Source organism: Ostrea edulis, chromosome 2 (assembly GCF_947568905.1).
Source record: "Ostrea edulis chromosome 2, xbOstEdul1.1, whole genome shotgun sequence".
Lineage (NCBI taxonomy): Eukaryota > Metazoa > Mollusca > Bivalvia > Ostreida > Ostreidae > Ostrea > Ostrea edulis.
In genome coordinates, this window is record NC_079165.1 from 73163533 (window position 1) to 73190762 (window position 27230).

The 27230-nt window shown below is 34.9% G+C and overlaps 1 protein-coding gene across 1 annotated transcript; it reads left to right on the forward strand.

Annotated features, from left to right (window-relative positions):
* On the forward strand, positions 1-26110 carry LOC125679619 (uncharacterized). Its single transcript, XM_048918988.2, has 22 exons — positions 1-176; positions 10366-10439; positions 12296-12385; positions 13102-13162; positions 13274-13378; positions 13511-13603; positions 14011-14157; positions 14284-14379; positions 14487-14574; positions 14843-15179; positions 15259-15345; positions 15497-15547; positions 15634-15695; positions 17497-17637; positions 17723-17783; positions 18039-18108; positions 18805-18912; positions 23141-23215; positions 23421-23504; positions 23799-23863; positions 23970-24065; positions 25876-26110. Exons 1-22 carry the CDS (start codon positions 101-103, stop codon positions 25999-26001), a joined length of 2193 nt encoding a protein of 730 aa, XP_048774945.2. The 5' UTR covers positions 1-100; the 3' UTR covers positions 26002-26110.
* The last annotated feature ends 1120 nt before the right edge of the window (positions 26111-27230 follow it).

Sequence of the window (27230 nt, forward strand, 5' to 3'; positions counted from 1 at the left end):
GGAAAAATATTACATGTGCTATACCAAATTGAGAGTTTAGTATTCGACCCAAATCTCATTTCGAGCGAACCAGTGGACATGACAGTTTTCCGTATCTAACATGCATTATGTACAGGGTAGCTTGGTTTTGTTACTAATTTCATGCCTGCTGATAGAAAATACTCGATGTATTGCAGGTAAGAGTATCATAATCAGTTTTTGCATATGAAATCAAACCTTTGCGAATCGCATAATTAGCCTACATACTAAGCTATCATGGTTCGTAAATGCTATTTGGAACGACGCACATGTTTACATACCGATGTATTGACATGTTTTATTATGAAATTTAGATAAGTTGAAAATATAATCTTGAGATAGAAGACTGTAAAGCTCAATGACTCATAAATTCTATATAAGTCCAATGTTTTATTTACATATTTTGCTATGGAACGCCATGGGTAGTTGTCCCGAAAATTTGACAATTCCAATTGTTCATGTCGTTGGTCATTCTAGTGCTTTATATAATTATTTTCCCTGAGCATTGTATCTATTTAATATAGATCCGACAGTTTTGGATACTGAATGTTGTTGGTTCTTCAGTGCTTTATATATATATATTAATAACTTCTAGTACATGTGCATGGATGCAATTATTTTGTAGATAATAAGTCTTTCAGGCGTGGAAATTATATAGCGAGTCATGCACTGTGCACAATTTTATGGTAGAGAATTTTGACCTTTTTTAAAAAAAATTATACGACCGGGCTCTGAATTGGGAAAGGGGGTGCTATTCCTGTTTTAACAATCATGGACATGCAAAAACAGAAACCAATACAAAGTTGAAGGCTAAAAGAATTTTTTAAAAATGTTTGTCAAAAATCAAAGACTCAATAGCGTTAGGCGAGATTGCTTTAAATTTGCATTTCATTTTCAATTTTTTTATAGATTGGAAATCTTGAAAAAAATGTTTATTTGTACATAAATTATGTCAACGCCAAATTATCTCCCTTGCAAAGAACAACATTTCAAGCAACGCATTGTAAATTTTCATTTCATGTATTTTCTATCAATCCCTGTTGAGAGGAAATGCATAGTCTGGCATAATAAATTGCAATATTTCCATGATATCATGATACAACCCCTGCGCTGAACATATGATCCAATATCATCAAATAATGAAATATTCGCAGTATGAAATATCATCACCGTATATAAATTATGGAATATCCACATATACACTGTAATGTAAAATTATCAACATACACTGTAGATTTAAGAAATGAAACTTATAATTCTTTATTTGATTCGTAGCGCATTGATAAAAAAGGTTTCCGTCCAATTTTTCGTTTGATACATGCATCAGATAAAGAATTATAAGTTTTATTTCTTATCATTTAATTATATTTTTAAAATAGAAAAACAAATAGTTTCTCTCATTAAAAACTTTGAATTAACGGTTCTGAAATGGCGCGTAGCAATACCTAGATACGTAACAAAGACTGGCTGTGTGTTCGGGTAAGGTAGATTTACTGTGCATAATTAAATGGATTATACGCCAAATTAAAGGTGCAACGGTTAAAAGCTGAAATAGATATAAAGGTAGAAAACAAGTGATGACTGGATGTATGCTGCATTGCATTCGAGACGTTGAAGTTGTATCGTAGGAACGGTGGAATGCGACTCGGCTCCATTTCAATATCAAGTAAAAAGCTCAACACCTCTTCTTCTAAATTGCCCTCGTTGACTGAACCCCATATAACGCAGTTCAATTTTATTAATATTTACCAGATCAGAAGTCGCTGTTTGCTCCATCGTGTTATTGAACTCGTCTACCAGTCAGTGCCCTACGTCATCAAGTTTACTGTTCTGCCACGTCATCACTAGGCCTATGTGTGTTGTTTTTTTTAAAAATTAATTTGTATTTTATTCACATCTTTGGTTGATACATTTCGTTTACAATGCATGTGTGGAAATTCCCGTTATATCAATAGCGCTAAAATTAGAACTGCCATTAACGGGGAAGACACATTCCAGAGAAAAGTAATCTCGCGTTCTTAGTGCAGATGAACTCCGAACGATTTTTTTTTGGACATAGAAATCAAACGAATTTTTCATCCAATCAGCATCGTTGTTAAATCATCACTTTAAAAGTTATTGAATTACATTACATCATTATATGATTGGATACTTCCCAGGTTTTTGATTGAATTAGATCTAACAAACTAGAAAAATAAAACTTTATGTTCACCTGCACGTTCTTTGGAGGTGAATATAACATTTGATTTTTTTAACATCAGACTAAAAATAAATCGTGAATTTACAAATTGATACTATTTGCAGGGAAATTTGGAAGTACTGCATGCTTTCTTAGTACTCATGTAATACAATCACAAGACGCGTGCATCAACAGCAGTATATATTTCACCGACAAGCGCTTCTATTGCTTAAACAGACCTTGTATCCATAATGATTGGTAGGTCATGTACAAAAGGCCGAACATATGTGAATGAAATCATAATACTACCACACCATTGATTTATTATTATTTGAGTTTACAAACCTCAGTGTCGACTAGGTCGTGCATTCTACAAGTAGCTGTAAAGGGTGACTTCGCGCGAACTGAAGTGACAATTGTTGCACTGCAGTAAGATCAAAACCCGATCTCAAAATGGCCGATCAAGTATCACGTGGTACGCTCTAAAATCTAGCCGCCATTACCACTGTTTTAAATTACTCTTCAAATCAAAATTTCTCTCTTCTCTCATCACCCTCAACTAGGTCTTGCTGGTAGGCTGTAGTAGCAAGTTTCAAATTATTCAATCATATGGTGCAGGGGTTTCAACAGTCTCGTTTTAAGTCAGTATTTCGCAAATACTGTGGTCGTTATAGCTATCTAGTTTGCCATGTAATACAAACTATCATTGAGTCAAACACTGTGTGACTTGTTTCATACCGATTGTTAGTCTATTCTTGACACATTAATTTTGATTACGGATATCTCCATTTACCTGATCAAGATATAGGGCTTACGGCGGTTGTGATTGGTCAACAGGGGATGCTTACTCCTCCTAGGCACCTGATCCCACCTCTGGTGTGTCCAGGGGTCCGTGTTTGCCCAACTCTCTATTTTGCATTGCTTATAGGAGTTATGAGATTGATCACTGTTCGTTATTTTCACTTTTCATACTTAAACAATTAGACATTTTTGAAATTAATATGATGTTTTAGCTACCTGATCATGAGAAGTACAATATCTACAGAGTTTGGAGGACACGGTAATTATTGTACTTTGACAGAGCCCGGAGGACACGGTAATTATTGTATTTTGACAGAGCCTGGAGGATACGGTAATTATTGTACTTCTCGGGTAGTTAAAACATTGTATCGATGACAGAAATATCAATAATTGTATAATGTTCCTGTACTACATAAGACAAATACATTTACGGCGTTCCATATTTGTGGCGTGTGTAATGGCATTTAATTGAAATAGTTCAGTTATTTATTTAAAGATGGTGGATACTAAATATGTTATCCATTTTAGATTTGTGAAATTGTTTATGCGGGTTTTGTTATTGTTAAACCTTATATCTATGGTGAATCCCATCCCCACCTCCTGAATCCATCATTACATGTACATGTTAATTGCATTCATCCTAAAACTAGATAACCTATTAGAATTCAATTCAATAACGTGATAGATTTGTTTTTGAAAACAAAATGTTCCCATACAGTTTTACATCAAAATGACGTATTTAGTGTTTTTATGATTGATTTACTTTTTGAAAGCACTTTTTGATATAGATGTTTGTTTCTTGTGTATTCACTGGCATGACCATGCTGTATGAAATACACATGTGGGTGAAAATTTTCGAATGAGAACAAAGCAAACGTTGTCGTGAAACCAGCGACTTTTTGTGGGAGCACTCTAGTAAGGTTTGTTTGAATACCCGGAACATACAGCTATATCTAGGTACGCGGGAATGCTGAGGGTGTAGATAAGTAAGTGGTATAGTACTAACCTCTCCTCACTGTCAGCATATAGAAAACTTTATTTTCATTGTAAATTTTAAACTAGAAAGGTACATGGAGGTAATAAAGAATAAACATGGAAACCCTGTGTAAATTCAAAACTTATAGTCACTGTTTTGGTAAATGAATATAGCAGATTTAAATGTATTCCTAAGGAAAATAGATACTGTCTCTTTTGTCAAACAGAAATCAAACTTTGTACTGAAAATGAAATGCATTTGATTAAAAATGATGATTTATACTGTGATATTAGAGAGCAGATTGCAATGCTTTGAAACACTAAGTTACTATTGGAACACTGTGAAAATGTGTATCCAAGGAAATGATGCAAATGATGCTGTCTGAAATGGCATTGCCAATTTCACATTTCTAGCATTAAAAGGGGCATGGACACGGTTTGAAATGAAAAATTTCAAATTTTATTTTTCCACTTTTAATATTTAGAGTGCTTCAATAAGGTATTTCTAATGGTCAGCAAAAATTTGTCGAGCTACATGGGAGATAGGGAGCTCACAATGCCTTGTTATGTAAACAACATAGGTTAAATATACTAGTAAAACTTTCGTTTAAAGCAGATTTTTCAAATTACAAGTTAATTCTGAACACAAATGAACAGTTTCTAATGTTTGACACATCTTATTCTGTTTTAAACATGATATTTTCGATTGAGCGGTCTATATGTAAACAAAAACATGGCACGAGCCTTGTTTACATAACGAGGAATTATGAGTGCTGTATCTCACTTGTAACTCAACAATTGATATTCAAATGTTGGTTAACGATTAGAAATACTTTAGTTAAGCATTGTAAACAATAAAAATGTAAAAATAAAAATTTGAAAATTTTCAGCTCAAGTCGTGTCCATGTTCCTTTAAAGGGACTGATTCACGATTTTCCTCCAAATTTATTTTTCATTTTAAATAATCGAAAATCTACAGTCTAATAAGTTTAGAAGGTTTCACAAAAAATATTAAGTTATTCAGTATGACAGAAGCTCATTATAGAGAGTTTAATTTTTGTTTTGAAAACAAAGATTCAGGTGTGCCATTGTTTACGGGGTTTTCAAAATAAATGGATATTGGTCCAAGTTCATCATATATATCACATCTCAAGTATACTTTAAGTAAAATGTGTCATTTAAAAGTTAAAATTTGTGATTGTACAAGATGCGTATGCTTTAAAGTTTCAATGGTTTGTTTACATAAAAAGACTCCAGTCTTTGTTTATATAACATATTGTTCTTATCCTTGCATTCAGACGGCCCAAAGTTTGGTTGTCAACATTAAATGAGCTATATTTTCAATTTTTGAAATAAAAAATGAGAAACATTTCTTTCGAAAAACGTGAACCAGTCCCTTTAAAGAAAGGAAACGTTTATGAGATATGTAGCTTGTGATGATAGTGATACATTTAATATAGAACCACATTGTGATGATAGCGATACATTTAATATAGAACCACATTGTGATGATAGCGATACATTTAATATAGAACCACATTGTGATGATAGCGATACATTTAATATAGAACCACATTGTGATGATAGCGATACATTTAATATAGAACCACATTGCATTGAATTTCACAAATAGTAATAAGTATTATACATCAGCATGATCTCGTTTTTCTTTGACGTACATTAATTGTATTTATTGACTGCACTTTATTTATTTCTTTTTTGAAAATTTTCAAAACCTAGGTCCAATGGTCAATGTCAGCAAATCTGGTATCGTTTCAAAGGTCTTTTCGCCAAAGTACACATGCTTATTATAAAAACAGTACCTTTTACAATTTAAAATTATGGTTTGTATTCGAATTTTCTAAAAGTATGTCAAAGGTCAATGATAAGATTACCAGGTAAAAGATTTTGGTGTCACATGTTGAGACAATTACATTTTAAGTACATTGATCCCAACTGAATATCTCATTATCAGTCCCAGCTCTGTATCAGATGTTCTCCGTATTGAATATCCCGCACATCTAGACACGTGTACGTACATATATCTATATATTGCTACACTACTTTTATTAAAACAAATATTTAATCAATAAATTGATGAGATTGGACAGCAGGCTTTATAGTCAACATGAGCCCTCTCCGTAATGATCAAGCAGGATATGTACATGTACAAAATTGTATAACATGTAATTAATTTAGAGTCGTCTACATGCATAAAATCACTTTTTAATATATAGATCTATTATTTTAATGTTAGCCTTAAGTTTTATTTTGAAATATTGATAAATTACTCGAAATGTTTAACAAAGTGATATAAGAATGTAAAATTTTTAAAAATACATACACATTGTCTTTTTTTTTTATTCATATACCTTTGAAATGTGCATACATATGGTGTTATAAGATGGGGTATCTTGTTTTAGCTTATGAAACAATTTAGAAAATAAACGTCTGTTACCAGTTCCTATTTATCAAAAGCCAATTGATTAATTTTCTAGCTATGCCAATTTCTCTCTTTTTTTTTAAATGAAAGATTTCTAAACACTTTCTAAGTGTATAATTACAACTGTAAATTTGATTGTCATGACAAACAAATATGAAAATCAGAGAGCATAGTTACATGACTACAAATATTTAGATATAATCAAAGAACAATGTTAAGGTCACCAGGTCAAATATTTTGGTGTCAATCCAAAGATCTTGACACAAGGAATACCCATACCAACCATGAAAGCTTTACTACGGTTTAAACTTTTTTTGCCACTGACAGGCATACAGACAGGCCAAAACTGTATGCTCCCGGAGTTGAAAGTACAAAAGTTTAAAACATAATTTGTATAAGGGCCACACGCTTATCTACCCATCCATCCACCCATCTATCAAAGATTTCTGAAAGACCATTGCGTCCTCTGAGTTACCATATCAATCGCATCCAGACATCCTGTTTGTTTTCTCAAAAGACTGTATGTAACTAAATTTGGTTTACGGTTTTTTAAGTCCTGGGGTGGCCACTCTGGGTTCTTGTAGAAACCTCTAAATGATCCTTGATCGACAAGAGGTTGAATCACATTTGAATTGATTGACTGAATATTGTTTTACGTCCCTCTCGAGAATATTTCACTCATATGGAGACGTCACCACTGCCGGTGAAGGGGCTGCAAAATTTAGGCCTATGCTCGGCGCTTACGACCTTTGAGCAGGGAGGGATCTTTATGGTGCCACACCTGCTGTGATACGGGACCTCGAATTTTGCCGTCTCATCCAAAGGACCGCCCCACTTAGTCGCCTCTTACAACAAGCAAGGGGTACTGAGGACCTATTCTGACCCGGATCTCCACGGGATTAGAAAAGTTTTAAGAATTACTTATTATTGTATAGGGGCAGAAGATTATTTATTTAATGTAATATTTAATATACCAGAGAGGACCCCCTTTTTATTATCACATGATTGTAACAATCACGTGACCCGATATTTATAAATTATAAAGGTCCTGCAATAAATCGTTTCGGTGCAAAAGAAAGATCCCATAGCATTGAAGTATGAATTTGTTAGAGAAGTAAAGCGTAGTTAGATTTAATTGAAATTTGCTTGGGATTTTCATAAACAGTCCTTGCATTGTTAATATTAGACTAAAATTGTCGGAACATCGTCAAATTTGAGGGTATTTTTCGCAAACAATGATCGATTATAAGAGCACCAGAGTAATTCGTACCTGTGTCTTTCCCAAGCAATATTCGCATAACTACTTGCTTCCTCCCCTGGTTTCAAACAAAATATCAGCAAAACATCTTCATATTTCACATGCGCCAAACAAAATATTAGCAAACAATCTTCATCTTTCACCTGCGCCAAACAAAATATTAGCAAACAATCTTCATCTTTCACCTGCACCAAACAAAATATCAGCAAACAATCCTCATCTTTCACCTGTGCCAAGTTGCTATGTACACACGGTTGATTTTCTTTCAACCTAAATGCCTATGGACATAAGGTCAGGATCACAAAGTAATAAATGCATACTATATGTAGAAGTATAGGAGACTTATATAACATCAAAGGAAAATATTTTTAAAAAAAATACGCACATGTAGTCCTGTGTGATCATTACTTAGATGATACTAATATCCTATTAACGTGAAGTTTTTCTGTTCACGAAATAAAGACGAACATTTCATATATAACATAGTGCGTATATGAGGATTGGGCGCTAGGAGCATCCTCCGAAGTCTAGCAATTTGTATGTAAACCTGTAAAGCAAGTCATCATATAGTTCTACTGGGCGAATGAACAGAAATTCACATTCTAAATACATGTACATTGTATGATGTATGTTTCTTCGCCTCTATCGATTAACAGATGAGGTCGAACACTTTTAACATTACTGCTGATTATCTGAGAATTATTAGTTATCTAGGTTTAATCAAGGGTGTGTGTAATACTTCTCATTACCAGCTCATTAGAGTTATCGCTCTTTGATGACTCTTGTGCGTCATTGGTAAGAAAATGCACAAGTCTCGCGAGCAAGTGCGAGATTACTGGGACATAAACGAAACGTTCATAGCATCCCCTCTTTTTTAAGTTAAAGTACATTGTGTATTTTTAAATAAAATAGCCATTGGTCAAACTGCATTTTAAAAATATTCTACCACTAGTTTATCAAGGATGTTACATGTTTTTTTAAAACTCTCCTACACCTATTCTAAAAATTCCAAACAACGATGTTCTCTGTCCTAAGTCAATCAATATTTTGTAATTTTCAAAATATAGCTTAGATGCAGTTTTGAAACGCATTTGTTGTGTTAGTTAGTGTTATAAACGTCTTAAAAAAAAAAAGAAGGCAGTTTGGCAAATATATAACATAGTCTAAAATATTGGAAAATGAGAGAGAGAGAGAGAGAGAGAGAGAGAGAGAGAGAGAGAGAGAAGGGGATACATGATTGATTACAAAATCCATGCCATATGAACCTGTCCAAATTGTAGGATAAAATAGAATGTCTTCATAGTCTGACAGAATAATTTTAATAACATATGAATCCCATTAATTACAAGAAAAGTTATTGTGTCGGATGTGCATATTGGTTTTTCCCTTCACAGTTCTTCTTGCGATTGATGCTTTATATCGGTCAGATTTGACAGATTTAGTACCTGCACTCAATCACATAGTTTAATAAGTTCGTCCGGTTTTTTTTGTAAGAATAATCAATTCCTAAATTTGCCTTTAGAATTTTAACCAGTGTCGTGGTTTGCAGTCGGTTATACATGTAATATGCATTCGATACCATACTTTATATTACGTATGCCTAAGTAATGTTTACGTATGTTGTCCCGGTATCACGACTTTACGCGCCTTTAATTTGAAGAGTTCCACTAATGGAAATTATAAGTATTGCAAAACTGTAGCTCTTCGGGGATTTGAAATATACCAGAGAACGACAGATCTACCTGTTTTACAAATCTTCGATGTATATCGCTACTTTTCTGCGCACGGCTCAGCTGTTATGTTTCCGTATTAAGATTTTGACATCAAAGAATTCCTTACTTATATGTATTTATCTACTATAGTTTTGTTTCAATCTTTTATCAAAACTCCATTTCTCAACTGAAAACCCACAGTTTTGATGACTTCGCCTGTTTTTCGAAGCATTGCCAGGTTTCCAATCGATTCGAACCGCGCATGGAAAAAGCCATTGTGACATCACTTATTATTTAAACAGGTGGCTTCAACCAGTGATATAGTTATGTATCCCCGGTTTGATAGGCTATCAGGAAGCGTCATTCTAGTTACGTAGGAGATAATCACTTTAAGTCAGTATTTTCCAAATGGTATGGTCGTTATACCGATCTAATGTGCAAGTAAAACTTGTCATGTCTGATGTGTGTAAGCACATGTAGGTCTTTCTTTACACACTGATTTTAACTATGGATTACTCCGTTTTCCTGATCAAGAAATACGGCTCACAGGAGGTGTAACCGGTTAACAGGAGGTGCTTACTCCTGTCAGGCCCCTGATCCCACCTCTGGTGTGTCGTGTTTGCTCTGAATTTTCGTATTCTTTACATGGATATGATTTATGAGATTGACCATTGTTCGTTATCTTCACTTTGTCATACATTATTATCACGAAGAAACACGAAAGGGAGGGTGTGTCAAATCAAAAGTGGCATACAATGATAGAACTATATGATACTGATCCCGTGGGGATCCGGGTTAGAATAGGTCCTTAGTACCCCTTGCTTGTCGTAAGAGGCGACTAAATGGGCGGTCCTTCGGATGAGACCACAAAACCAAAAATGAGTGAAAAATTCTCGAAAGGGAAGTTAAACAATATACTGTACAATCAATCAATACTTACCCTACTGTGTTCAATCAATGGTTTATTTATCTTTTACAGAAAAAGAGTACGCAAAACAATTTATCCCAAGAGAAAGTTCTTATTTTAATGAGGATCATTGCCAAAGCGATAAGGTATGTGTGATATATATTAGGTACATGTATGACATCATTAGGTATATGTATAACATCATTAGGTACATGTATAACATCATTAGGTATATGTATAACATCATTAGGTACATGTATAACATCATTAGGTATATGTATAACATCATTAGGTACATGTATAACATCATTAGGTACATGTATAACATCATTAGGTATATGTATAACATCATTAGGTACATGTATAACATCATTAGGTACATGTATGACATCATTAAGTACATGTATGACATCATTCAGTACATGTATGACATCATTAGGTATATGTATAACATCATTAGGTACATGTATGACATCATTAGGTACATGTATGACATCATTAGGTACATGTATGACATCATTAGGTACATGTATGACATCATTAGGTACATGTATGACATCATTAAGTACATATATGACATCATTAGGTACATTTATAACATCATTAGGTACATGTATGACATCATTAGGTACATGTATGACATCATTAGGTACATGCACATGCATAAAAATCTTCTTTGGACAGAAGGTTGTGGATTTCAGTTCGTTCGTTGCAAGGCCGCGTTAAACTTATGACGAAATACAAGTATAAAAATTTGCTGTTTTTAACAACAACTTTAAAGAGTTATATTTGTTTTCAATATTGAAATGCACTGAAATGGATATTTCTACAAAAGCATTATCCTGAATCTCAATGTATAAGATTTTCTTCAGAAGTATGACCTTGAATATAAATGGTATTTGTACTAATGAAAAAACATTTCTAATGGTTGCCAACAAGTTTAGTAAAGTATTTTTCCACTATGCAATAGTACCTCTATTTTTCATAAATATAAAGGAATTTTCATTTGAGTATTTATTTCAGATATTTGTAAGTCACTGGCAGTCATTAATGGATTTTCAAAGCTAAACCCTTTGTTAACTTTTATGTACACACCAATTATTTGAGACAGGGTGTTTTTCTAACATGCTAACTGAATTCATCAGATATGAAATATCTGTTCTTCAACGAGGGTCAATGCTGTACTTCTTGAAGTCCTTAAAATGCACAATTTAGACTTGATTACCTAAATTGTAGTAACAGGTGGACGGATTACACCTTATATGCTGTTTAAAACAAGTGAAGTTAATTTTGTGGACAGGTCTCATTATTTTTATGTGATTCTTAGCTTTATGTGACTACAAAACTGTTTGTAGTGATTAGCTCCACCAAATAGAAAACTCTCTAAACACAAACAAAACAAAGAACGACGATTGTTTCTGTTTTTGTGCAAAAAATGAGATAATTTCTCTGAATAATAATAATAATTTAATTGATTGCAATTTTCTTTTGTACGTTTTGTCATTTTTTAAAGATTGAAATTCTTTTTCTTTTTTTTGTTGTTGTTAAATACAGAGAGAGCAGAAATTTTTAAGAATTAGAATTCTCGTAATGAATGCAGACAATATTTTACTTTAAGTCTCTATTTGTTTAGAGCATGATGAGCTCATTAGGTATTTGTAAACAAAGTGCTTTGAAATAATATTTTCCCTTGGAAAACATCCCTATTTCTTGACAGAAATTTGAGCCCTCCATTTCACAGCGAACTCCATCTCTCTATACTGTTGTGGAGTGGACATTGTAATACGCTGTATATGTCTTATTCCATCGTCCTGTTTCAATTGGTACACAGTGATTTGTATAGTCCTGAACTTAGTTTGTATGCCTTTTGGTAGATACGTTAGTAACATTGTAGCACATTTGAATACACATCATTCAGATATGATAGTCATATTTCGTGTTTGCAATATGTGGAATGTAAAGTAGATATAAGGAAAAGAGTGTTCTTTCTTTTTTATTTCAGGCTATAACAAAACGACTAAATGGTGTTAGGAAACTTATGCGAGAAAACCATGTTGATGCCTACATAATATGTAACGAAAATGAAAATCTGGTAAGTGTTAAAGGACAGTAGTAAATAGTGAAGAGTACTGGTACATGCAAGCATTGAAGGTCACTAGCAAGTTGTCTAAGTTACTGGTAGGGCGCGATTAGAAAGCGAAAACACCCACGTGTCCGAGTGGGAAATCACCATACTTTCTTACATACAACCACTGTCGATAACTACATGCAAGATCGACCTTGGGTCGCGATGGTGAGGAGCTTACCTGGTTACCACATATCGTCATGGATCCACATTTGTCTTTCTGACAATTGTCACAATTAATACTTAAAACTAGATCTATGAATCTTAAATTACAATGTAAAGTATAAAAAGAGGAAATTTGGTTTATCTTATAAGCTATCGAATTTTCCAGACCGAGTATTTTTTTTATTTTGCTTTCTAAAAATATTGAAATATGATAGTATTTGTTGTTTATGTTGCAATATAGGATACTACTTTAATATGCAATTGACCGCTAGAAGATACAACTATTATCAGCTATACCAGAATTACTCAAATTTCTCTGGAATGAAAATATTGATACCCAGAACTGTGCATAATACATCAAGAACTGTGACCTACACATATTATAGTCAAGAGAGTGTACGTGTATGTACTTTCATGTGTATAATAGAATGATATCAAACCTCACTGTATCCAATTAATAAGAGAAAAATACGATCTTTTCAACATCACACACCTTATCACATACTGTTCTATTGAAGGGCAAGTTAAATCCCTACGACAAACGACTAGAAGCTATTTCTGGATACTCCGGAAAAATAGGTAAGATTACACGTGCTTATCATAGTACAATGTATCAGACGTATTTAGAAGATTTGAAAGACAACTAGAATATATATGAGTGTATGTCATATGAACATCCTTGCATCCTAGGTACCGCAGTGGTGACGCTGGACAAGGCAGCGTTATGGACTGACGGCCGGACATTCCAGAAAGCCATTGATAATGTAGACTGTGGGTGGACAGTTTACAGAAGAGGTATGTATCATCGTCCTAAAACAATTATCGGACAAAGACGTTTTACAATGACATATTAATTTTCATCTTCCATAGAACAGGTCAACAGTAAGAGAAAAGAATTCCACAAAATTTGCCTTCTTTACTTTATAGGAGGAAAAGATGCAACTTCTGTAGCTGACTGGATTCATGACGACACAGAAAACGTCATTTCCGTTGGAGCATGCCCATATCTGATCAGCTCAGGTGACCTGTTGTATTTAAGGAATGTTTCTACTATGGGAGTGTATAACAGTAGAAGCAGGGAGTAATTTTTGATAATCCACGAAATCGATTATGCAGAAATAACACCATGCAGCGGCGAAGCCGATTATGTAGAAGTTAGGCGATTCTTCCATTATTTATATATCACCCACAATGCAAACCTAATCGTATATAATTGTTTTAATTTGTTCAAGTCTGAATTTTAAAAACTTTGTGGGCTTCTTTTTTTTTAATCAAGAAATATAATGCATAGAGATAGTACATGATTACGTTGTTGGGTTGGGTTGTATTGCCAACAAATTAGGAACAATCAAAATAAATGTATTTATCAATTTAGCATAACAATTGTATCATCTTTTCACAGTAAATGTCAGCGTTTTAAATTTTAGTTTGGTGGAACAACTTCCAAAGGGTTTTTGAAGAGAAAGGTACAACTTTCGTTCCTCTTTATAAAGACCTCATAGATTTAGTTTGGACAGAAGACCGGCCGCCTCTGCCATCTTCACCTATTCACATTCTACCACTTCAACTTGCAGGTACATATATCTGAAATGAATATTTTTGAAATAAAACAGTGATATACATTCATAATGTGAAAAAACTGACGTGACTAGAATTGCACAGATATGTTTATGCGATGTGCATTCACTTGATCATTGCAGGCGAATCTTGGCAAATGAAAATAAAAAGGACATTGCATGAAATGGAAGACAAGGATATCGATGTTCTGGTTTTGACTAATCTGGATGAAATTGCCTGTACGTAATACTGGTGACCATGTACAATATAGCGTAGAAAAAATGCATACTTATGTCTTACTTACAATGTATGTAGATTTATATTCATTGTTTATTATTTATTGCAGGGCTTTTTAACCTCAGGGCAAGGGATTTTGCCTTTGATCCCTATTTCATATCGTTTTGTGTGATAAGTGCCACAAGGGGCGTTATAAGGTAATTTTTATTTAATATTTATTTTAAACCGAAATGTTTCAAACAATCATGACCAGATACAGCATTTGTTCACATGCTTAAATTAGTAAATATACTCTACACATGTGCCTTCTGCGTGGAATTCGGACTTTCTATTAGATACTTTCAGTCAACCAAAGGTTGCTTTTGTTGACGTAATTATTGTTCAGATGTTTGTATTTACAGTAGCAATAGCAATTCAAGGAAGACGTATCAATACTAAAATTAGCTAATTATTTCACATGCACAGTCTTTACATCATGGATGCTGAGAAGAAGCTGAAAGACAAAAGTGATTTCGAAGGTCAAAGACTGCACGAATTTCTAAAGACATCTATCACCGGTAGTTGTGATCATCTGAAATGTTCTGTGAATACACAGATGTATACAGATGATAATACAGTAACTTGTAAGAAAGATAGTGAAGACTTAAAGGAGATCAGTCATACGGCTTATTGTGTAGATGTAAAAGAATACGACCCGATTACGTTCAAAGATGATGTTGGAAAATTATCACGTGATCAGCGTGTTCGAAAAGTTTCGGTTTCGTGGACCTGCAGTCAATCATTTGTTGAGGAAATTCCTCAGGTATATTTTCGATCTTTATGATACTTGTTCATAAATTTCAAAAAATGTACATCGATAAACAATGAGTATTTCATTGAAGGAAAAACTTGTAATGGAGTATTCACCCCCTTTGACCTTCAAGGCAGCAAAAAATAGAGCGGAGTCTGAGGGAATGAAAACCTCTACGGTATGTTTACAGAATTTTATTTATTAGAGGAAATTGGAGGTACATTTTACATGTGTTTAGTATAATAGTTCATTGTAAATAATCTTCGGTGTAATGTCGGATAATGCATGTGATGTAAGATGGAGTTAATAAGATTACACTTATTTTACAGTTGCGAGAATCTGTTTTCTTAACAACATACTTTGCCGAATTAGAGGAAAGGGTAGGGATAGAAACACGTAAGATTTCTTTGAAATTACACCGAATATTTTGAAATATTCTCAATACATTCTTAAAATTTCTTAATAGATTAGAAATGGCGAAATTTTAAACGTCCAAGGTATTGAGGCTGAGGCAAAGGAATTACGAAAGTAAGTAATTATTGTTTTTCCAATGAATTTTCACTAAAATCATTCGACATGTAGATCTAGTTGAAGAAAAATTTGTGCGATTAGACAGACTGTCGGATGACACAGTGAAACGGATAGTACAAGTGTCGCAATAAATGGAAACACCATGGGTGCGAATTGTGCTCCTTTATTAGCTGACATAACTGGATGAAAAGTGCAGTTTCTGCAAAACGGAAACCATATGGAAACTTAATGGCAAGTTTCACAAAAAGTTTACGCAGTGCATAGGTTTAGAAAACAGATTATGCATAGTCTCAGTTTGTGTAAATTGCACAGAATATTTCTAAATGGTTTCTCCAATGCGTAAACTTGTATGAAAATTATAAGAAATGCTTATAGTTTTACAGATGTCTCCTTTTAATTTCCGCAAATGAAAACCTTATTTGAATTTAAAATTGTTTCTGGGTTGCGTAAACTATATGGAACTTAAAATTTACACAAAATGGCAGTTATTTTGACAGTTATCATGCAATTACTTTTAAGAATTATTATTCCAAGCATATAAACAATTAGAAAACGTTCATTTCTTCAAAAAATAACATTCTCTAGAATCAACAATTGATGTACTTCTATACATAAAATTCAAGGGCATGTAAAGCCTAAATATTAGAGACCTCCATCTAACTTTTCTTTGCTTGTAGAATAAAACATAATTATACAGTGCGGTGTTTTGTCCATCATTGTAAAAATATATCTAAACAGTGATTCAAATATCATGCACAGGTAACTATGATAATGAAACAACGTTCACATCCTAATCATGCAAATAAATATACAAATTGAACTTTATATTACATTTCGTTAAATAAAATCTCTAATCTGAATGCAGTAACAAAGTGTTCCAAATTTTGGAGGCAACTAATCGTACATTTGCACATACCGATATTATGCATTAGTTTTAGATACTGTTGCCCAGCTCTTGCCACGTGGAGGCCTCATACACCAAGAAACTTAGCTTGTTTTGAGTTTAATCCGAGATGAAGATTTAAAATGTTATAGAAATAAATGAATGTGTCAAGATCACGATGTACGTGTAGCATGAATCAAATCTTTGACATAAAATAAAATTCAAACTATTGGTTAAAGAAACATAATTTTACCAGTGTCGAATTAATGATTAATTATTTTGATAATGAGAAAATATTTAATTACTACATCTTGGTCTGCAATGTTTAAATACTTGAATTGTAAAAAAAAATTTGTATGGCATACACTGTATATCGCAGTTTTCTCAATTGATTAAAATCGGCGCTTCAATCCACTACTTTTTTAAATTGTCGCAACTCGCTACACGGGATCGAGGAGATGATTTTAATCGGATTGCAGATTTCTATTCTACGTCCAAGGGCAGATCACCCTCATTCCAAATGTTCCATGGTATTTGAATGTACTGTTCAGTGTATCAAGGGTCCTTAATACACTTCATGTTCAGTTATTCTTTCCCTCAATTTATACTAAAAAGTGTGAGCCCTTTCATAAAGTGTCATGATTATACATGCATATTCAATGTCGGATACAAATGATTATTATATAAAGTATATTGGTGCAGTGCTAGTTAGAATACTCATTTACCAGTGAAACATAGCGCTTAGAGGGATTGGTTAGTTACATGTGCATTGATCACCGTTCGTTAACTTCCCTTTTTCATTTTAACTGTATTTGCAATATTATCACTCACGATTGTAACATACATTATTCTGTAAGTCAACTTATTCATTAATCGCATCAGAAAGGGCATCCACTCTCTTTCTCTTATTTCCAGGAAAGAATTGTTCTATAAAGGTCCTGGTGGAATTTCTTTGATTGGTTTCGGTTCAACAGCTCTACCTATGATTCCAGAAATTACCGATGACATCATAACACAGAATGGTGTTTTCCTGTTTGATATGGGCGTGCAATATCTGTAAGCCAACACTAGTATACCATCCCATATTTCAAAATGCCTAAAAACGTTATGGCAGACTTTAACTGGGACATTTCTACTACAGGGATGGAACCACCGATACAGCACGGTCTTTTGTGTATGGGACACCCAGCGAGAGACAAAAGGTGACATGTTAATTTGAATTGTACCGTTTCTAAAACACCGTATGCATGTTATTATCCGTTATTTGTTAATAGTTCCATTGTTTCCAAAACAATATCCTTTAACACTTTATAGTTCAATCAATAATGCAGAAAATGGAATGATAAGTTCGTCAGTACTCTCTATCTTTGTACAGCTAATTTGAGATCACCATTTTCAAGATTTCTTCAGTAATTGTGATAGAATTTTGTTTTGTTTTTACAAAAGTATATTTATAGGATATTTACACACGCTTGTTGATGACGCAAATCAACTTAGCAAGAAAGACTTTCGCTGTGGGAAGTACAGGTGACTGCCGTTGACTTCTAAATAATCACCAATTTCAATAACTCTGACCTAAACATACTCAGGGGACTTTAGAAACGCCTATTTGCATGAAATGTAGTACATGTACCTTCGGACTGATATCGTAATTGTTAGATTCATGGTTGAATGAAGTACTAGTAATGGTCAGTTTGGTAATAGCAAAATGTGGAATACTCAACGGAAACAAAACCCGCGTATGTTTTCTTTGTATGTGTACATTCCTATTGTTGACTGGATCGAGTCCTTGTTCCAGGGAATTTCAGAGTTTAGGTACAGGCCTTCTACCTCATCGTGACTGTGAACACTGTTTGCTTGCTAGATGCTCCGGAGTAAAGAAGACAATTTTCAAAGATTTAGAATTTGGCCAACAAAATTCATATTTCTGTCCCTGTACGGTAAGTTTCGTTTAAAATGGTCCAGTAGCCTTTGGGAAGAAGTAGCAAATGTGCAGAAATTAAATATTTTCACATACGTTAATGCACGACGATTGACGACAAATAAAAACATATCTCAAATCTCCGTTGCTTCCCTATATGAATAACATATGTTAGGGAGAAGTGCAAGTCATTGAGCGTTCGTTTGCTTTGTGCCATCACATCCAAATAGGCGTTTCTAAAGTTCCTGGACATTGGTTTGCAAGAGTATAACTCTCGCTATTTGCTTTTTTGATAAATATAGGTCGCGATTTAGATACACCCGATATACGAGAACCTCTGCATCAAATAAATGTAGATTTTCCACATGAAATAGGACACATGGTAGCGGCTTATGGAGCTATCATCGAAGGTAAACTAATTAGCATTAAATGAATTTTAATTCCTTTGTAACCGCTTTTGAACAAATTAACGAATTCAGTTCGTTCCTTTGAAAACAGTTGGAATTATGATCATTTGCATTGTGGTACAAAATCAATCGCATTCCAGCGAGATTAAAAGACATGCCATTATTGAATTGAATGTCTACTTCAAATTGTGTCCAGGGTAGTGTGGCATTTAAATCTGTCACTCATTCTGGGGCATCATCAGTTTAAAGTAAAGAGCCACAAATTTAGACCTTTACACTGCTCTATGCCATTTAGCACTAACTTTTGTTTATTGTGCTTGCACTTATCGTGACACCGGTTTTAAAGTCTCGCACCGATGACCCGTGACTTTCACTTCTAATGGCGGACGCTTTGCGAAGGAACGTTTGCTAAATTCATCATCTCGGGTTTCTCGTGGTCTGAATTCGACCTGCTTCCCCCGCTCATAAGGCAAGTTTTCTACTGAGCTCAATCTCCTCTCACACATTCCAGGATGAGACGCCGGATCATCCCGGATCGTCAATCCTTGATGGTCCATGGCAATCCGCCATCACCGTGTACAAACCGTATATGCATCCGGCGTCGTCCAGGACCCTCCGGCTTGCTCAAGCCAATCGGGGAAAACATTAAAAATGTTAAATTTTCCCCTGGATCGTCCCTGATGAAATCTTCCGTATTGATCCGTGTAGGTTCCGTGTATCAACCACGAGGTCCGTGTAGTCACCGAAGTATCCGTGTAATATCCGGGGTCCTCCATGTACAAAACATTTTTTCTGAAGAACACGGACGTCTACGGGTTGTTCCCGGAAACTTCATCTTGATTCAAAATAATTTCACTAAGGTCACAAATATCGAAACATAGCCAGGATATATAGTTTGATGCCGACTTAAAACGTCATCACCTGGAGTCATCGTGATTTCTATATGGTTAAGAAAAATATATCCTATCTAGTTGGATTTAGCTATTTGCATGGCGCCATAGGGGGTGTTGAAAAGCCCGTCGTTCTTACATTATATGCTATCGCTTACTATTAGTAATAATTCAAAATGTTTTAATGTTTTGTTGAAATTTAACCGAAGTAAAGGAAGAATCAGAAATGTGGGTACCTGTAAAATGCGAAACGAAATAGAAACGAAACCTATTCAAACGATCTCAAATTCAAAACAAATCGAAGCAAGAAACGAATCGAAAATGGTAATATTTGGCGAGCATCTCATGCAACAAAACGAAACGTAACCTACGAAAACGAATGTCTATAAAAAAAAAAAGTGAGACGAAATTTAACGAAACGGAACAAACTGTATAACCGAACTCTGTATAATGAGGATAATGAACAATTCTGAAGGATCTAAATAAACATAAATGTTAAAAGCTCAAGTGAGTTTTTCTGATCACCCGTAGTCCGGCGTCCGTCCGTCCGTCTGTAAACTTTTAACATTTTTGACTTCTTCTCAAAAACCACTGGGCCAATTTCAACCAAAGTTGGCCCAAAGCATCCTTAAGTAAAGGGAATTCTAAATATTAAAATAAAGGGCCAGTCCACCTTCCAAGGGGAGATAATCAAGAAAAGGTAAAAATAGAGTAGGGTAATTAAAAAATCTTCTTCTCAAGAACCACTGGGCCGGAAAAGATGAAATTTATAGATAAGGTAGTGCAGATTCAAGTTTGTTAAAATCATGGCCCCCAGGGGTCGGATGGGGCCACAAGGGAGATAAAAGTTTTACATACAAATATATAGGGAAAATCTTTAAAAATCTTCCTCTCAAGAACCACTGAGCCAGAAAAGCTGATATTTACATGAAAGCTTTCTGACATAATGCAGAATCAAGTTTGTTAAAATCCTGGCCCCCGGGGGTCGGATGGGGCCACACTAGGGAATCAAAGTTTTACATACAAATATATAGGGAGAATCTTTAAAAAAATTCTTCCCAAGAACCACTGAGCCAGAAAAGCTGATATTTACATGAAAGCTTCCTAACATAGTACAGAGTTAAGTTTGTTCAAATCATGGCCCCTGGGGTAAGATGGGGCCACAATAGGGGATCAAAGTTTTACATACAAATATATAGGGAGAATCTTTAAAAAAAATTCTTCCCAAGAACCACTGAGCCAGAAAAGCTGATATTTAAATGAAAATTTTCTGACATAGTGCAAATTCAAGTTTGTTCAAATCATGGCCGCTGGGGGTAGGATGGGGCCACAAGGAGGATCAAAGTTTTACATACAAATATATCGGGAAAATATTTAAAAATCTTCCTCTCAAGAACCACTGAGCCAGAAAAGCTGAGATTTATATGAATGCTTCCTGATATAATGCAGATTCAAGTTTGTGAAAATCATGGCCCCCGGAGGTAGGATGGGGCCACAAGGGGGATAAAAGTTTTACATACAAATATATACGAAAAATCTTTAAAAATATTCTTCTCAAGAACCACTGAGCCAGAAAAGCTGATATTTATATGAAAGCTTTCTGATATAGTGCAGATTCAAGTTTGTTAAAATCCTGGCCCCCGGGGGTCGGATGGGGCCACACTAGGGGATCAAAGTTTTACATACAAATATATAGGGAGAATCTTTAAAAAAAATTCTTCCCAAGAACCACTGAGCCAGAAAAGCTGATATTTACATGAAAAGCTTCCTAACATAGTACAGAGTTAAGTTTGTTCAAATCATGGCCCCTGGGGTAAGATGGGGCAACAATAGGGGATCAAAGTTTTACATACAAATATATAGGGAGAATCTTTAAAAATCTTCTCAAGAACCACTGAGCCAGAAAAGCTGATATTTAAATGAAAATTTTCTGACATAGTGCAAATTCAAGTTTGTTCAAATCATGGCCGTTGGGGGTAGGATGGGGCCACAAGGGGGATCAAAGTTTTACATACAAATATATAGGGAAAATCTTTAAAAATTTTCTTCTCAAGAACCATTGGGCCAAAGAAGTTCACATTTACATGAAAGCTCTCTGACATAGTGTAGATTCAAGTTTGCAAAAACCATGGCCTCCAGGGGTAGGTTGGGGCCATAATAGGGACTACGGTTTTACATGCAAATATATATGGGAAGTCTTCTTATATGGACCAAGGTGACTCAGGTGAGCGATGTGGCCCATGGGCCTCTTGTTTAAAATATGTGTGGTAAATGATGAATTCTATGTCATATTTTCGTAAAGAGAAAGTGTAAGCAACTTTCTACCAACAGATTTGTATGAAAATATAATTTCTTTGAAAAATACTTTAATAAAACATGCTCTTCCCATAGACTTCAATGTTAAATTCTTAGTGAAACAAATCAAGCAGTAAACAAAATCTTGAAAATTCCTATGGTGGATTATTTTTATTTGATAAATCCTTCAAAATGATACCATAATTACAAAAATATTCCACTATCCGTTTACTAGATATTAAAATATGGTCGTTTTACATTGGATACCTTAAAAATAGTAATAAGGGCAAGCATCTCGAGCCACTGTGAAAGTTGCCATTTCGCCTCTCCTTTGATGTGGTCTCTCGAGTTGGCTGAAATGTTTTAAGCGGTCCTTCGGTTAGCATCAAATATTGTTTGAAGAAGCCGGTGTTTGAGAAAGCAGACAACGAGAAGCACATACGACATCTCATTTTATCTCTAACTGCTGAGGTGCAAGGACTTTTAATCATGAAAAACGAAGAATTAGATAGTACCATGCAAGGTGAAGATAACGAACAGTGATCAATCTCATAACTCCTATAAGCAATACAAAATAGATAGTTGGGCAAACACGGACCCCTGGACACACCAGAGGTGGGATCAGGTGCCTAGGAGGAGTAAGCATTCCCTGTTGACCGGTCACACCCGCCTTGAGCCCTATATCCTGATCAGGTGAACAGAGTTATCCGCAGTCAAAATCAGTGTACCAAGAACGGCCTAACAATCGATAAGAAACACGTCAGACAGCATTTGACCCAATGCGAGGTTGTATTGACGAACTAGATCGTTATAACGACCATAGAATTTGCTAATTGCTGACTTCAATCGAGACTGTTGAAACCCCTGCACCATCAACTTGTTTGTCAGTAGTTTACCTCGATTTAAAAACTGATATACGAAAACAATTCTGTATAATGTATATATAATAAGTAATTATTGATATACATTAAGTTTAGAGATAACTCTAAACTTATAGATCTGCTATAGCTGACCCCCGATAAGTCCCACATTTGTGTACATTTCAGGACCAGCGTCGATTTCCAACATTTCCGCGACCTGGAAAAGTGACGTGCCCATGGACAAACACATTTTTGATTGCAGTGAGTTGAACACCCCACCCCCCACCCCCCCCCCCCACCCCAATACAATAAAAAATATTTTGACAAAAAAGTGCAATGTTAAAAATAAATCTAACAGCTGCAGAACGCAGTAGTGCGTGGAGAAAAGAATGAATTGCCTTTTGAAAACTTTGATGTACATGTATAACACATAATTTTGTCATTCCTTGATTTTGTTGAATTTTAGAAGATTGCAAGAAGCCGAAAATATTAATCTCGACACCTGATTGGCGTGATTATAAATTGGAAGAAGGCATGGTTTTCTCAAATGGTATAATATTCTCAACACATTATTAAATGCTTATTTATCCAATGCGTTATTCGAGCATTGTATCTCAGCTACGTGTATTTATTCAACATGTTCGATATTTACAATATGTACTACAAGCTATTTTCTGCTATATCTATTATATGAATGTATACCAACAGATTGCTAAAATAACGGATTGCCACTGCAATGTAAGGAATATGCATACCCAGGCATGCATTTACTTTTGTCTGTGGCATGCATAAGAAAGTAATTATGATATTGTATCATTACATGTAAAGAATGGATTTTTTCCAGAGCCAAGTTTTTACGGTAAAGGAGAATTTGGCATGCGAGTTGAGAACACAATGCTTATCATTAGAGTAAGTAACTTGATATATAGAATAAATAATAATGGTGTTATAAACTATTTTACTGTAAAATATATGAAATACAATTTGTGCCGTTATTTAAAAATTTATGTTTCAGGGAAATTGTAACAAACCCTGTTACAGGTTTGAACAGCTGGTGTTTGTGCCGTATGAATCTAATCTTATTAAACCAGAGTTATTAACGGCTGATCAGGTAACTACACCTGTACTAATTAGTCTAACGGTAATACAAATTAATAGCCATACTACGTGTTGACATTTTTCAAAATTTGCCATCACCAAAGACCCATGTATTGGTTTTTATACCCCTGGATGGCATAGTGTTAATCGCTCAAGGTCTTTTGTAACTTTTAACAGGATGATAACTTTTGAACTATATAAAGTCTTAAGAGATGGCGGTGACTCAGTGGTTAAATCGATCATTTCGTGACCGGAAGGTTGTGGGTTCAACCGCTTCTCATGGCCTGGCCACGTCAAAGTAAAAATAGGCAGTGATTGTCCCTTCGTCAAACGTTCGGCATCCAGAAATAAGATCCAAGTATCTGTCGGGTGGTACCTTAAAAACGGAGGCACCGTGTCGTAACAGAAACGGAGGCACCGTGTCGCAACAGAAACGGAGGCACCGTGTCGTAACAGAAACGGAGGCACCGTGTCGTAACAGAAACGGAGGCACCGTGTCGTAACAGAAACGGAGGCACCGTGTCGTAACAGAACATCAAACAACCATCACTACTACGGCTTTAAGTGGCATGCATAGATTTAAATTTGTGACACTTCAGTTACGGCTGGTGACGTTTCGATCGGTGTGAAAAAATATCGAAATAATGTAACAAATAAGCAGCCAAATTTGAATAAGACTTCATATACATGACTCCGTTAACACAGCGCTACGACCTTATGGAAATCATGTCGATCACCCCCAATCAGTCTGCGATCTGGAAAAAAATGTCGACGTCGAAACCAGCAATTTAGCCAATCAAGGTCTTCATTACGACCGCACTACACTGCTTCTACGACGAAGACGCTCCTGACACGCTCTCACAACGCAATGCCGACCCGCGGTCAATTTTACTGCGTTATCGCTATAACATACAAAATCATATTACGATGTCACAGGCAATTTTAAAGTCTGAAACTTAATATTAATACCTGCCGTACACCATGACGACGCGGTGACCCAGAAATAAGAGTTCCTTCGGATTATTCTGAATGATTGCGTGCTAAGCATTTTATTTCATTGAGAGTCAGTGACATTTACCATCATTCTCAAAGGGCGTGTTATCTAATTTTGCAATTGAGATGGCTGGTTGGAACGAGTGGTATAAGGGGTTTAATATCAAAGTTTTGAATGTTGAAGAATTTCGAAAGGGACGCTGAATTATATCTAGAAATGAGCTAGTTTCTTACAGTACTGATAGATTCTGGTCGTGTGTGTGTGTGTGATCAATATTCCTGCTTTGAACTGGCGTCTGTTATGACAATTGACCTCACAAAAACTTCGAAGCTATTTGTTTTGTGATGTATATGAAAACAAAGGAATACAACAAATGCATCCATATGTACATTTTGATGCCTTTATATATGCACCTACTACATTACCTGTACTATCTGATGGGGATCCGGGTTAGAATAGATCCTCAGTACCCCCTTGCTTGTCGTAGAAGGCGACTAAATGGGGCGGTTCTTCGGATGAGACCGCAAAAATCGAGGCCCTGTGTCACATTAGGTGTGGCACGATAAAGATCCCTCCCTGCTCAAAGGTCGTAAACGCCGAGCATAGGCCGAAATTTTGCAGCCCATGAGTGAAATATTCTCGAGAGGGACGTTAAACAATATTCAATCAATCATTACCTGTACGTTTTGATGCACATGTGTATGCATATACTACATTACCTGTAGATTTGCGAATGGGTGATATTTTATATTCGAACAAAAAGCTGATTATATTGTATCCATGGAGACATCAGCAGTTCCCAATTATTGAATCATTGTTTTCTTGACAGATATCTTGGTTAAAAGACTACTATAAAATGGTGGATGAATTGGTTACTCCTCAATTGGAAGCAAAGAACATCTCAAAAGCCGTAAAATGGCTAAAAGACAGAATAAATGTGGATTTTCTCTTGTGATAACTGTAAGGCTATTTATTAACATTGCTGGCTTATAATATATGTACATTGATCCTCTATGATATCGCGTAAAATCCATCTTTCAGAAAATAAAAGTTTTTAGACAAAATGTGACTGTACTCATCTTTCAGTTGATACATTTGCAAACTGAACTGTAACTGAAACACAACATTAACATGAAAGGTGAGGATAACGAACAGTGATCAACCTCAAAACTAATAATCCTAGTCAATAACAGTGATCAACCTCAAAACTAATAATCCTAGTCAATAACAGTGATCAACCTCAAAACTAATAATCCTAGTCAATAACAGTGATCAATCTCAAAACTAATAATCCTAGTCAATAACAGTGATCAACCTCAAAACTAATAATCCTAGTCAATAACAGTGATCAACCTCAAAACTAATAATCCTAGTCAATAACAGTGATCCATCTCAAAACTAATAATCCTAGTCAATAACAGTGATCCATCTCAAAACTAATAATCCTAGTCAATAACAGTGATCCATCTCAAAACTAATAATCCTAGTCAATAACAGTGATCAACCTCAAAACTAATAATCCTAGTCAATAACAGTGATCAACCTCAAAACTGATAATCCTAGTCAATAACAGTGATCAACCTCAAAACTAATAATCCTAGTCAATAACAGTGATCAACCTCAAAACTAATAATCCTAGTCAATAACAGTGATCAACCTCAAAACTAATAATCCTAGTCAATAACAGTGATCCATCTCAAAACTAATAATCCTAGTCAATAACAGTGATCCATCTCAAAACTAATAATCCTAGTCAATAACAGTGATCCACCTCAAAACTAACAATCCTAGTCAATAACAGTGATCCACCTCAAAACTAATAATCCTAGTCAATAACAGTGATCCACCTCAAAACTAATAATCCTAGTCAATAACAGTGATCCATCTCAAAACTAATAATCCTAGTCAATAACAGTGATCCATCTCAAAACTAATAATCCTAGTCAATAACAGTGATCCATCTCAAAACTAATAATCCTAGTCAATAACAGTGATCCATCTCAAAACTAATAATCCTAGTCAATAACAGTGATCCATCTCAAAACTAATAATCCTAGTCAATAACAGTGATCCATCTCAAAACTAATAATCCTAGTCAATAACAGTGATCCATCTCAAAACTAATAATCCTAGTCAATAACAGTGATCCATCTCAAAACTAATAATCCTAGTCAATAACAGTGA